We start from the raw sequence: 15181 nt of genomic DNA, 5'->3' as shown, positions 1-15181 counted from the left end.
TCTATTACACTGTATTCTGACTCAAACTGTGTATTTGATATTGTTTTTTCTACAGATACTCTATTGTTATTTACACTTCTAAAGCTGGTATGAGTATGTTTAATGTTAATGTTATTGTATTGTATTTTTAAATTGTATTATGAATGTACAATGCGTCAGAGGAATAATTTCCTCTGACGCAGCTGACCAACCTTGAGCAGCCGCTATCTCCCTTAAGGAGGGGCTGCTCTAGCAAGTTGTTGTTGTTACCAGTTTGTGACCGGGCAACTGTCGGTCAGAGATAGTCATTGTTGTGGGACACCTGGAACACATCCTTCTCGGGGTGTAGATGACCCCGAGCCATAAGCGACAACAACTGTGATTCAGTGTCCTCAGCTGTTTAGTCTATCTATTGAAGAATGTTGATTATTAAACTCTGAACTAGTTCAAACCTCTACGAGAGGACGGTTTCTTCAGAATTGATTGTGGCATCTCATCCGTGTGGTCAAACCGTGGCCCGTGACATGTCTTGTGAATTCTCCGGCCGAAGCTCCAAATAAACCGTCAGTGTTTGCCATCAACGCTCCAGCTCTCCTCGTGTCTCTCTGAGTCCTGACTCCTATTGCTTCAGAAGTTTCCCCCACATAGTGCATGTGTTTATAAACTCTATGTGTGTATATATATATATGAGTATTCAGACCTGCATGTGTGTGTATTGAAATGTAATCTATGTTTATCTATCATCTCTATCACACACTACCCTGGATGTATCTGTGCTATAATGTGGAGTATGTAATATTAGCTCTGCGCATTCATATGGAATGCGTGTGAAATCTCATTTCCTGTGGTCATGTGATCGCTGATCCCTGCTGGGATTCATGATCTCGTCTGAATCGTTTAAATCTCTCAGGTTTGTTTATTTTATGAAAATGCCTCCAAGCAGCAAAATTAATTAACTGATAACGTGCACAGATGCAAAATTAGAATGAATTAGATTCTTTAGATAACATGGAGTCTTTGATGTTCCTCTGCTCTGATACCGCTCTCCTTTTGCTGCCTGATTAAAAAGTAAAACTGGGTTTCAGGATCACACCGTCCTGAATTAATAATGACCTTGGACAGAACAAACCTTATTAAATAATACATTTTAAATTGGGATTAAACAGAGGTGAAAGAAAGTAATCATATCCTTTCATTAAGTACTAATTAAATACTTGAAAAACAAGAAAAAGTCCTGCATTTTGAGCGAAACTAACTATATTTTCATTTCAATTTATTAGTTTAATAATTATTTTGGCAGTTTTTTTAAATGAATATTATGTAAGAAACGCTATGCAAGCTATATATAATTTTAATATATTTTTATTATTATAATTTTATTTTGTATTTATTAATTTCTTTTGTCACAAAAAAACTGATGATGAATTTTTACTTAAAAAAACGTTTTTTGTATTTTAAGGAAAGTACATGGACAAACAAAGTCAATTAAATACAAATAAATATATATTTCAGCTTATAAATCTGGTTATGTCATTGGTTTAAAAGGTTATAAAAAGACAGCGTATATCTCAAATAAAAAGTAATAATAAAATCATTATTAAAAGACTTATTGATACGTCAGAGATAGAAAGCGTCTCACCTGAAGTTGGTCATGAAGTGTTTGAACTTGTCGGTGCGTTTGGACAGCGGCACGATGATGTTGATGGGGACGTTCGATGTGTCCACCTGCTCGTTGCTGACCTTCATCAGCGGGCCGAAGGGTCTGAAGAAGACGAGGCGTCTGAACTCCTGAGCGGCTTCTCCTCTGAAGGTCAGCTCGTACAGCGTGCCTTTGTCCTTCTCCGTACGAGTTATACCTGAACAAAGATATGAACTCATCAACAAACAGATTTAATAAATGGGGCGAAGCTTGTTCACTTAGATCAGGGGTATCAAACTCAATTTCATCGCGGGCCACATCAGATTTTCATTGACATATCTTTACATGAGACTTTAGGAGAGTTGACTGTAAACGGCGAGACATCCAAACTACAACAAGAAAAATATTTTTTGTTTTACTTAAGAAGTTCCCTTAATGTCCCGGAAGTATCTAAGTGGCATCAATGGAAAACAGCTGCTTGGTTTCTCTAGATCAGGGGTGTCAAACTACATTTCATCAGCATTTTGGTTGCACTCAAAGGGCCGGTTGTAACTTTCAGACTTTATAAATATACATATATAAAAATATATCATATATAAAAAATAATGTATTATATTACATTATTGCCTCTGCATTGGATTATTATGCGATAGGGTAATAACTTCATAATTAACTACGTCTGAAAGCAGAAGTCCAGGGCAAATAATTGCAAGTCTCTTCAGTGTGCATGTCACAAAATGAGATGCATTGTGGGACATGTAGTCTATTGGCAACGTGCTTCTGTAAAGCGGCGTGTAACCGTATAATGAAGATGAATGTGATGAAACTAAATCTTATAGCAATATTTCTATCCATTTTTCTATCTAAAATTCACCTGAAACTGATGTTATTTAGATTAATGAAATATTAAATATTATTATCTATTTGTCAAGTACTTATTTCACACAGGAAAAATAGACCTTACCATGTGGTTAATTCATATAAATGACCATAAAACATATTATATATGTCGTTATCAAGATCTTAAATGACCTTTAAAGAAGATTTATGACAAATCTGCCATTCCTAAATATGATGTATATTAAAGACGTCCTATATTCTACAAATGTCCAGGTTCATATTTGCATTTTAAGAATCTACTATGACATGTTTCCAGGCTTAGGAACACAGGGATCTTAGCCTTTGCAGACCATTTACATGCACTAAAACCTATAGAACACACTGGGGAAACCACACATTGCTATATAGGGTCTTTTTAACATTAACTTGCATCCAAATACATTCACTGAAAACACTGTGAATGCAACCCAGTGCAAAAACAACATGACTGTATTTGTGTTGTTTTTTTAGTTTTGCTGCCAGATTTTGTTGCAGTGATTTTGTTTTTCCCAGTGCCAAGGACCATTTATTTTCACTGTTGTTTTTCAAAAAAATATCATAAAAAACAGACATGGGAACATCACTCCGACTGATAGTGTTTTTACATGGGGTGGAAAAAGAGGGGATAAAAGGCGTCGGGGGACATTATCCATGCACTCTGCTGCTGCTGGGCAAAGAGCCATCACACACACACACACACACACACACACACACACACACACACACACACACACAACACAACACACCAACCTCAAATTGACTCACAACACAACCACACACAACACACACACACACACACCACACACACACACACACACACACACACACACACACCACAACACACACACACACACACCACACACACACCAACCACACACACACACACACACACACACACACACACACACACACACACACAGAAAGAGAGACACACACAGAAAGAGAGAGACACAGAAAGAGAGAGACACAGAAAGAGAGAGACACACACACACTGAAAGAAACACACACACAGAAAGAGAGAGAGAGACACACACAGAAAGAGAGAGAGACACACACAGAAAGAGAGGCACACACAGAAAGAGAGGCACACACAGAAAGAGAGACACACACACATTGAAAGAGAGACACACACACATTGAAAGAGACACACACACATTGAAAGAGAGAGACACACACACACCACACACACACACACCCACACACCACACACCACACACACACACACACAACACACACACACACCACACACACACACACCACACACACACACACACACACACACACACACACACACACACACACACACACACACACACACACACACACACACACACACACACACACACACAGAAAGAGAGACACACACAGAAAGAGAGAGACACAGAAAGAGAGAGACACAGAAAGAGAGAGACACACACACACTGAAAGAAACACACACACAGAAAGAGAGAGAGAGACACACACAGAAAGAGAGAGACACACACAGAAAGAGAGGCACACACAGAAAGAGAGGCACACACAGAAAGAGAGACACACACACATTGAAAGAGAGACACACACACATTGAAAGAGACACACACACACACACACACACACACACACACACACACACACACACACACACACAACACACACACCACACACACACACACACACACACACCACACCACACACACACACACACACACACACACACACACACACACACACACACACACACCCACACACACACACACACACACACACACACACACACACACACACACACACAACACACACACACACTCACTGACATAGAGGCTATTATGGTCATCCAGACCAATTTTCTTGTTCAGGCTTTACGTCAGCGTGTTCCTCCAGAGAGAAGTTGTTGTTCAATCACTCTGCTATTACGAGGATTATTACTCGGAAATGGGCTTTCTGAGGTCTGCGGGGACGGAGAGTGAAAGGGAAATTGGGTGCAGAAAGAGGGAAGTGAGACTAGACAACAAGAGAAACAGACAGGAAGAAAGATATGAGGATGTTAAATGTAAAAAAATAAGTTTATATTCAATTTAAAAAGGCGCTATTCTGCTTTTTGTGGTTTCTCCTTTTACTGTAATGTGTTATAGGTTTGTGTGCATGTAACATCACTAGGTAACACTCGCGCTCCTATTGGCTAGCGCTCCAACACACTGTACGTGATAGGCTAAGGGGCGGGACATCTCTAAGCTGGTTGACCAATCCCAACAGAGCCGGCCAGCTAACCAATCAGAGCAGACTGGGCTCTGGTTTCAGACAGAGGGTGAAAAGAGGTGCTGCAGCTGAACATTAAAGCATGGAGACATGTCCCAGTAGAGACACTACATACTGATATAGACCTGAACATCAGCAGGAGAGGACTCTTTAAAGTAGAGACACTACATACTGATATACACCTGAACATCAGCAGGAGAGAACTCTTTAAAGTAGAGACACTACATACTGATATAGACCTGAACATCAGCAGGAGAGGACTCTTTAAAGTAGAGACACTACATACTGATACACACCTGAACATCAGCAGGAGAGGACTCTTTAAAGTAGAGACACTACATACTGATATACACCTGAACATCAGCAGGAGAGGACTCTTTAAAGTAGAGACACTACATACTGATATACACCTGAACATCAGCAGGAGGAGAACTCTTTTAAAGTAGAGGACACTACATACTGATATACACCTGAACATCAGCAGGAGAGGACTCTTTAAAGTAGAGACACTACATACTGATATACACCTGAACATCAGCAGGAGAGGGACTCTTTAAAGTAGAGACACTACATACTGATATACACCTGAACATCAGCAGGAGAGGACTCTTAAAGTAGAGACACTACATACTTGATATACACCTGAACATCAGCAGGAGAGGACTCTTTAAAGTAGAGACACTACATACTGATATACACCTGAACATCAGCAGGAGAGGAACTCTTAAAGTAGAGACACTACATACTGATATACACCTGAACATCAGCAGGAGAGGACTCTTTAAAGTAGAGACACTACATACTGATATTACACCTGAACATCAGCAGGAGAGGACTCTTTAAAGTAGAGACACTACATACTGATATACACCTGAACATCAGCAGGAGAGGACTCTTTAAAGTAGAGACACTACATACTGATATACACCTGAACATCAGCAGGAGAGGACTCTTTAAAGTAGAGACACTACATACTGATATACACCTGAACATCAGCAGGAGAGGACTCTTTAAAGTAGAGACACTACATACTGATATACACCTGAACATCAGCAGGAGAGGACTCTTTAAAGTAGACACACGACATACTGAACATGAGAATAATATGGCCCCTTTAAGAGAGGGATGTCTTTGGGCGAGGACTTTAAAGTCTGATAGAGTAAATTATACCCTTCTTGTTGTGCTTTCTGTGATGGAACATGATAAGGGTGAATTCATCAAATAGCCGGAGTAATTTAGACTAAAAGCCTCCAATCCTGTCCCTGTTTTCGGTCTAAATGCACTTTTCTGCCTCGTTCTGAAAGGACTGCAGAGCTCCTGTGTTTGTGTGCAGTTTCAGCTCGCCGCTCTGAAGATGCTTTTGTCTGCCTGGCCTTGTAGAGTTTACACTGATGTCATTTATCTGCTGGAAAACACTCTGCTTGTTCAGGATTAGCTTAAATATAAATGTATAATAATAATAATGTAATATTGTTTTAAAAGCATTTAATTTGTTGTTTATGGCCAGTAAAGAAATTATATATTTTTCGTAAAATGGAAATAAAGAAAAGCTGCATTTTGTTGCTGTTATCTTGAGGAAGCTGTTCACACCCAGATATGAACACATGTTTGCTTGTAATAACAAACCGCATCACATGAGAACTCTCAGATAAAACAGGACCAAACACCAGCTCCATTTCCTACAAGCCAAGAGCCCCTAAAGCTCACTTTCACATTTTATTATGTTGTACTGAATGAGGGAGTCATTACCCCCCCCTCACACAGACACACACGGAGAGACACACACACACACACACGCACACACACACACACACACGCACACAGAAAGAGAGAGAGACACACACATGCAGAAAGAGAGAGATAGAGACACACACAGAAAGAGAGAGAGACACACACACACACACACACACACGGAGAGAGAGAGAGAGAGAGACACACACACACACACACACACACACACACACACAGAAAGAGAGAGAGAGAGACACACACAGAAAGAGAGAGAGAGAGAGACACACACAGAAAGAGAGAGAGAGAGACACACACAGAAAGAGACACACACACACACACACACACACACACACACACACACACACACACACACACACACACACACACACACACACACACACACACACACACACACACACACACACACACACACACACACACACACACACACACACACACACACACACACACACACACACACACACACACACACGGAGAGAGACACACACACACAGAAAGAGAGAGAGAGAGAGACACACACAGAAAGAGAGAGAGAGACACACACAGAAAGAGAGAGAGAGACACACACACACACACACACACACACACACACACACGGAGAGAGACATACACACACACAGAAAGAGAGAGAGAGAGACACAGAAAGAGAGAGAGACACACTCACACACACACACACACACACACGGAGAGAGACATACACACACACAAAAAGAGAGAGAGAGACACACACAGAAAGAGAGAGAGACACACACACACACACACACACACACACACACACACACGGAGAGAGACATACACACACACAGAAAGAGAGAGAGAGAGACACAGAAAGAGAGAGAGAGAGACACAGAAAGAGAGAGAGACACACTCACACACACAGAAAGAGAGAGAGAGAGACACAGAAAGAGAGAGAGACACACACAGAAAGAGAGAGAGAGACACACACAGAAAGAGAGAGAGACACACACACACACACACACACACACACACACACACACACACACGAATGAGGAGCGTCTGAGTTCATTTCCTGTGTGTGTGATCCAAACTAATTATGAGTCAATCCTCTGTTTGCTTGAACGTTATCCCTCATATATTCCTGACCTTCCAAAAGCAGGTGGAGTTTAGTCTGGATGCAGGTGGAGTTTAGTCTGGATGCAGGTGGAGTTTAGTCTGGATGCAGGTGGAGTTTAGTCTGGATGCAGGTGGAGTTTAGTCGGATGCAGGTGGAGTGTTAAGTCTGGATGCAGGTGGAGTTTAGTCTGGATGCAGGTGGAGTTCAGTCTGGATGCAGGTGGAGTTTAGTCTGGATGCAGGTGGAGTTTAGTCTGGATGCAGGTGGAGTTTAGTCTGGATGCAGGTGAGTTTAGTCTGGATGCAGGTGGAGTTTAGTCTGGATGCAGTGGAGTTTCAGTCTGGATGCAGGTGGAGTTTCAGTCTGGATGCAGGTGGAGTTTAGTCTGGATGCAGGTGGAGTTTTAGTCTGGATGCAGGTGGAGTTTAGTCTGGATGCAGGTGGAGTTTAGTCTGGATGCAGGTGGAGTTTAGTCTGGATGCAGGTTGGAGTTTAGTCTGGATGCAGGTGGAGTTTAGTCTGGATGCAGGTGGAGTTAGTCTGGAATGCAGGTGGAGTTCAGTCTGGATGCCAGGTGGAGTTTAGTCTGGATGCAGGTGGAGTTTAAGTCTGGATGCAGGTGGAGTTTAGTCTGGATGCAGGTGGAGTTTAGTCTGGATGCAGGTGGAGTTTTAGTCTGGATGCAGGTGGAGTTAGTCTGGATGCAGGTGGAGTTTTAGTCTGGATGCAGGTGGAGTTAGTCTGGATGCAGGTGGGAGTTTAGATCTGGATGCAGGGGAGTTTAGTCTGGATGCAGGTGGAGTTAGTCTGGATGCAGGTGGAGTTTAGTCTGGATGCAGGTGGAGTTTTAGTCTGGATGCAGGTGGAGTTTAGTCGTGGATGCAGGTGGAGTTTAGTCGGGATGCAGGTGGGTGTAGTCTGGATGCAGGTGGAGTTTAGTCTGGATGCAGGTGGAGTTTAGTCTGGATGCAGGTGGAGTTTAGTCTGGATGCAGGTGGAGTTTAGTCTGGATGCAGGTGGAGTTTAGTCTGGATGCAGGTGGAGTTTAGTCTGGATGCAGGTGGAGTTTAGTCTGGATGCAGGTGGAGTTTAGTCTGGATGCAGGTGGAGTTTAGTCTGGATGCAGGTGGAGTTTAGTCTGGATGCAGGTGGAGTTTAGTCTGGATGCAGGTGGAGTTTAGTCTGGATGCAGGTGGAGTTTAGTCTGGATGCAGGTGGAGTTTAGTCTGGATGCAGGTGGAGTTTAGTCTGGATGCAGGTGGAGTTTAGTCTGGATGCAGGTGGAGTTTAGTCTGGATGCAGGTGGAGTTTAGTCTGGATGCAGGTGGAGTTTAGTCTGGATGCAGGTGGAGTTTAGTCTGGATGCAGGTGGAGTTTAGTCTGGATGCAGGTGGAGTTTAGTCTGGATGCAGGTGGAGTTTAGTCTGGATGCAGGTGGAGTTTAGTCTGGATGCAGGTGGAGTTTAGTCTGGATGCAGGTGGAGTTAGTCTGGATGCAGGTGGAGTTTAGTCTGGATGCAGGTGGAGTTTAGTCTGGATGCAGGTGGAGTTTAGTCTGGATGCAGGTGGAGTTTAGTCTGGATGCAGGTGGAGTTTAGTCTGGATGCAGGTGGAGTTTAGTCTGGATGCAGGTGGAGTTTTTAGTCTGGTATGCAGGTGGAGTTTAGTCTGGATGAAGGTGGAGTTTAGTTGGATGCAGGTGGAGTTAGTCTGATGCAGTGGAGTTTTAGTCTGGATGAGGTGGAGTTTAGTCTGGATGCAGGTGGAGTTTAGTCTGGATGCAGGTGGAGTTTAGTCTGGATGCAGGTGGAGTTAGTCTGGATGCAGGTGGAGTTTAGTCTGGATGCAGGTGGAGTTAGTCTGATGCAGGTGGAGTTTAGTCTGGATGCAGGTGGAGTTTAGTCTGGATGCAGGTTGGTGGAGTTTTAGTCTGGATTGCAGGTGGAGTTTAGCTGGATGCAGGTGGAGTTTAGTTGGATGCAGGTGGAGTTTAGTCTGGATGCAGGTGGAGTTTAGTCTGGATGCATGTGGAGTTTAGTCTGGATGCAGGTGGAGTTTAGCCTGGAGGCAGGTGGAGTTTAGTCTGGATGCAGGTGGAGTTTAGTCTGGATGCAGGTGGAGTTTAGTCTGGATGCAGGTGGAGTTTAGTCTGGATGCAGGTGGAGTTTAGTCTGGATGCAGGTGGAGTTTAGTCTGGATGCAGGTGGAGTTTAGTCTGGATGCAGGAAGCACGAGTCCAGGAAATGACTTTTTATATACTCATTTGTTTTTCCAGTTGTGTTGTGTTATCTGGCAGGCAGACGGGAAACAGTCTGCAGTGAGTCCATACTCCGGGATGTAACTTTACTTTCAGATTACAGTTACATCCCTTATCCAATGAAACCATGTATAACCCAATGGATGAAAGTATGTGATAGCACTTTGTGGACATTATTGTTCTATTAATATAAAGGGAGGTCAGGAACTCTTTAAAACAGATGGTAGTTATGGGTACTTTTTACTTAAAGGTAGGGTAGGTAAGAATGGAGAAACAGCTAGAATTTGAAAATACACAACCGGAAAACATCTGCCCCGTCCTTCAGACTTCCTTACAGAGCCCCTCCTCCAACACACACGAACGCACACATGACCAATGAGGGCACGAGATAAGTTTGTGCACAGATGGAAGGCTGACAGGCAGGTAGGCCATCCAGTTATTTTAGCCGGGCCGGCTCAGATGATTGGTCGTGCTTTTTACAGCGCCACGGCTTCCACAGATGACATTTTTTTATGTATTTATTGTCAAAGCATTTAAGATATTTATTGCTATCGGGATGTTAAGAGCATTCCATGGAATATAACAACAAGTGTATCTGAAATAAATTACATACCCCACCTTTAAGTACATTTCAAAGCCCTCTTTACTTTTACTTGAGTAAAGAAGTTCAGTCAGTACTTCTACTTTCACCAGAGTATTTTTAAACACGAGTATCTGTACTTCTACTTGAGTAAAGGATGTGTGTACTTTTGCCTTCTCTGCCTCTCACCTTCTAGGAAGTCGGACGGCGTGTACACCTTGCTGGTTCTCTCTTTCTCCCCAGTGGGGGTGTTGAGGCTGTGCAGGGCCGTCTCCAGAACCTCCCCCAGCGCCTCCCTCTTGTCTCTCCTCACTGGTTTCTCCTCGGGGTGCCTGGTGAGCCCCATCTCCAGCTGGTAGACCTTCTGCAGGGTGAAGCTCTCAAACGGCAGCACGGCGTATTCGCTGGGAAGCCGGACGCCCACGCTCACCTCCGCTTTCGCCGCCTGGCTCCTCAGGAAGTCCTGCAGATCCGCCTGCTGGCTCTTTGCTCCCTGATTCTCCCCCAGAAAACCTCCCTGAGATCCAGCTCCGGCTTCCTGGCCCTCCGAGGGACCCCCGGACGCCCTCTTCAGGCTCTCCTGCACTCCCTGGGTTGTGGAGAAAAACAGGGACTGTCAGTGTTCGGAAAATATCACTCATCACCGGCTTAAGCTTCAATCTCAGGATCCATGTATCTATGATCCTCTCCAGAATGGAAGTAGTCATCACATACAGAGCATCAACTAGTTCCTGAACAGTGTCCTTCACATGCTGATATCCAAGAGAGGGAGTTACACAGTCACAAGATGGAGGAATAGAAAGCAGTATTCAATGTTTACTTCAGATTAGCTCCACGTCAGAAATGATCATGCTTGTCATATGTCTATCTCCATAGAGGCTGAATCATCATGTTAATCACATAGCTATCATATGCCTCAAACAGTCCTGATGCTCTTCTAGGTAATCATACATCCTGTCATGTTCACAGCTACAGTTGGGATACCTTTGTTATCTCGTTACTCTCAGATTGAAACATTGAGTATTTTCCCAACACTTGGTACAGGTCACAATCCCTGACTCTGTGTGTTCTGGTCTTCTTTTATAGCCTTTGTTAGAGCCAGTCTTTTGTAAAGAAGGCCAAATATTGCACCTAAATTTAAAGAATTTCCCAATTTGTTGTGTTATATAAAACAGATGGATTAGAAATGTCCGTTTAGGCTTAGGGCGTCTAAGTGTCTCGATCGAAACAAAGGAAGGAAACCACGACAGCCTTCATCTCAACTTTTATTTCTGTCCTAATTCTTTTAATATGGTGTCTGATGACATCAAGGTCACAGTGACATGTTCCTAATATCCTCTAACAGTTTATTTTGATTCAACAGTTGTTCTTGGGCACTGTGTGTGAAGGTTTAAAGGTCACCTATTATACATCAACATGTGTCCCCTCTTCTTCATGTCTCTTCTTCATCAACATGTGTCCCCTATTCTTCATGTCTCTTCTTCATCAACATGTGTCCCCTCTTCTTCATGTCTCTTCTACATCAACATGTGTCCCCTCTTCTTCATGTCTCTTCTACATCAACATGTGTCCCCTCTTCTTCATGTCTCTTCTACATCAACATGTGTCCCCTCTTCCTCATGTCTCTTCTACATCAACATGTGTCCCCTCTTCTTCATGTCTCTTCTACATCAACATGTGTCCCCTCTTCTCCATGTCTCTTCTACATCAACATGTGTCCCCTCTTCTTCATGTCTCTTCTACATCAACATGTGTCCCCTATTCTTCATGTCTCTTCTTCATCAACATGTGTCCCCTCTTCTTCATGTCTCTTCTACATCAACATGTGTCCCCTCTTCTTCATGTCTCTTCTTCATGTCTCTTCTTCATCAACATGTGTCCCCTCTGTGGAAAGAGACTCTGAAAGTTTCAGGAACAAAGATTCTCTCTCTTTTTGTCCTGATCCATTTCTATAAAAACCTGTCTGAAAATGAGCTGATCAGATTTTGGCCACTTGATGATGTCATAACGATGTTTTGTCTTGTGTAACCATTAGCCAATCACCAATCAGGGTAACCCCCCCCTTATCACCTGCATCTCCTCCTAGAGCACCATTGTGTTCTTTGTAACCAAATCTCTCTCAGAGGGGCGTGGGGAGGGGCTCCTTATTTTCATCTAAAGTAACAGACAGAGAATCAGCACTTTGGAAACAGGGCTGAAACAGAGGGGATTATGGGTAATGCTGCAATGATCTGTTTGGTGTTTCAGCCAATCAGAGACAGGCTCTGTATATATCTGAGACCTGTGATATATTGATGATAAACAGTATAATAGGGGACCTTTAAAGTACTCCACCTTCAGCTGTTGGCTGCTCTCCTGAAGCGCCTCCTTCAGCTGAGAGATCTGCTTCTTCAGGGAGGAGATGTGGAGGCGGTGCTGCTCCTCTCGCTCCTGAAGAAGCACCTGATAGGATCCTGGAGGCCCTCCGCTTTGAGCATTTCCTCCCCCTCCTCCTCTTCCCGTCCCCGGACCCAAGGAGGCGTGATTTGGTCCAGATCGAGGGAGAGCGAGGCTCAGCGGGGGGTCCACGGAGAGAGGAGGGCTGCATGTCATCACGTAAAGCAGCGAAAGTGAGCAGCAGAGCAACACCAACACGCCTCCAACACGGGAGACCCAGGAGAGGAGGCCGCGGCGCAGCATGGTAGCATGTAGCATCAAAAACACACACTGAAATATCAGGTAACGTCACACACTCCGACGATAAGAGTGTGTGTGTGAGGAGTCTGTTCCATCAGCGTGAGGTCATTTCATCCGAGTTAGGTCACTCACTGCAGATTATTTTGTCGTGAGAGAAAACACACACTTCTGTTGGTAGACTTAGCTCCATGTTGGGCTGGAAACAGAGTTACATCATCTCTCAGTCATACGTGACTCATGAGTCGTCCTCGCTGTGAAGCAGAGTGAGAGATGGAGCAGAAATGTGGAGTTTCATGGGAGAGAAAGTCCTCTGTGGAGAGCGGAGAGTTCCTCATGTTTTCCTAAGAGAGACAACAGAGAAGAGAAGTAAGTCATCAAATCATTCTTACATTATTGACCTTTATTTAAGAGTGTTTTATATAGGTTTTTGTGCATGTAAATGGTCTGATATACACCTGAACATCAGCAGGAGAGGACTCTTTAAAGTAGAGACACTACATACTGATATACACCTGAACATCAGCAGGAGAGGACTCTTTAAAGTAGAGACACTACATACTGATATACACCTGAACATCAGCAGGAGAGGACTCTTTAAAGTAGAGACACTACATACTGATATACACCTGAACATCAGCAGGAGAGGACTCTTTAAAGTAGAGACACTACATACTGATATACACCTGAACATCAGCAGGAGAGGACTCTTTAAAGTAGAGACACTACATACTGATATACACCTGAACATCAGCAGGAGAGGACTCTTTAAAGTAGAGACACTACATACTGATATACACCTGAACATCAGCAGGAGAGGACTCTTTAAAGTAGAGACACTACATACTGATATACACCTGAACATCAGCAGGAGAGGACTCTTTAAAGTAGAGACACTACATACTGATAAACACCTGAACATCAGCAGGAGAGGACTCTTTAAAGTAGAGACACTACATACTGATATACACCTGAACATCAGCAGGAGAGGACTCTTTAAAGTAGAGACACTACATACTGATATACACCTGAACATCAGCAGGAGAGGACTCTTTAAAGTAGAGACACTACATACTGATATACACCTGAACATCAGCAGGAGAGGACTCTTTAAAGTAGAGACACTACATACTGATATACACCTGAACATCAGCAGGAGAGGACTCTTTAAAGTAGAGACACTACATACTGATATACACCTGAACATCAGCAGGAGAGGACTCTTTAAAGTAGAGACACTACATACTGATATACACCTGAACATCAGCAGGAGAGGACTCTTTAAAGTAGAGACACTACATACTGATATACACCTGAACATCAGCAGGAGAGGACTCTTTAAAGTAGAGACACTACATACTGATAAACACCTGAACATCAGCAGGAGAGGACTCTTTAAAGTAGAGACACTACATACTGATATACACCTGAACATCAGCAGGAGAGGACTCTTTAAAGTAGAGACACTACATACTGATATACACCTGAACATCTGCAGGAGAGGACTCTTTAAAGTAGAGACACTACATACTGATATACACCTGAACATCAGCAGGAGAGGACTCTTTAAAGTAGAGACACTACATACTGATATACACCTGAACATCAGCAGGAGAGGACTCTTTAAAGTAGAGACACTACATACTGATATACACCTGAACATCAGCAGGAGAGGACTCTTTAAAGTAGAGACACTACATACTGATATACACCTGAACATCAGCAGGAGAGGACTCTTTAAAGTAGAGACACTACATACAATAATGAAACTGAAAATGAGCAGAACATTTTAAAAGTTGGTCATAAAAAGTCAGAAACACACCCAAAAAGGGTTTAACCGGCCTCGCCAAACTAAGCATTCGGGAAACAGAGTTGTCACTGAAGTGTGAGAAAGAGAGGCAGAGGGTGTGTGCCTGCAGATGAGAGTGTGTTATTGTGAGTGTGTGTTCAGTGGATACAGAGGAAAGTAACATTGGGTGACTTCATCGGCCATTTGCTGCATTAGGTGGTTTCAGAATTAACTGAAAAATAGTTGTTGAAGTCTGAAAGATAAATATTTGTAATAAACAACTACAAAATATATATTATTTGTATATGTTTAATACTTAATAA

General features: G+C 43.1%; 1 protein-coding gene across 1 annotated transcript in view; it reads right to left on the bottom strand.

Moving 5' to 3' along the window:
- The window catches only part of LOC117478886 (chondroitin sulfate N-acetylgalactosaminyltransferase 1-like), a 57432-nt gene that overhangs the window by 27086 nt on the left and 15165 nt on the right, over positions 1 to 15181 (bottom strand). Inside the window, exons 2-4 of the mRNA XM_034125820.1 lie at positions 12731 to 13413; positions 10586 to 10985; positions 1619 to 1835 (exon numbers count right to left, since the gene is read on the bottom strand). Of these exons, the coding sequence (XP_033981711.1) occupies positions 1619 to 1835; positions 10586 to 10985; positions 12731 to 13090 (977 nt within the window). The 5' untranslated portion in view covers positions 13091 to 13413. The remainder of the gene's footprint in view (positions 1 to 1618; positions 1836 to 10585; positions 10986 to 12730; positions 13414 to 15181) is intronic.

The sequence above is a fragment of the Trematomus bernacchii genome, unplaced genomic scaffold, assembly GCF_902827165.1.
Source record: "Trematomus bernacchii unplaced genomic scaffold, fTreBer1.1, whole genome shotgun sequence".
Lineage (NCBI taxonomy): Eukaryota > Metazoa > Chordata > Actinopteri > Perciformes > Nototheniidae > Trematomus > Trematomus bernacchii.
The sequence above is the reverse complement of the archived record's forward strand: the minus strand, read 5'-3'. Positions and strand labels throughout refer to the sequence as shown.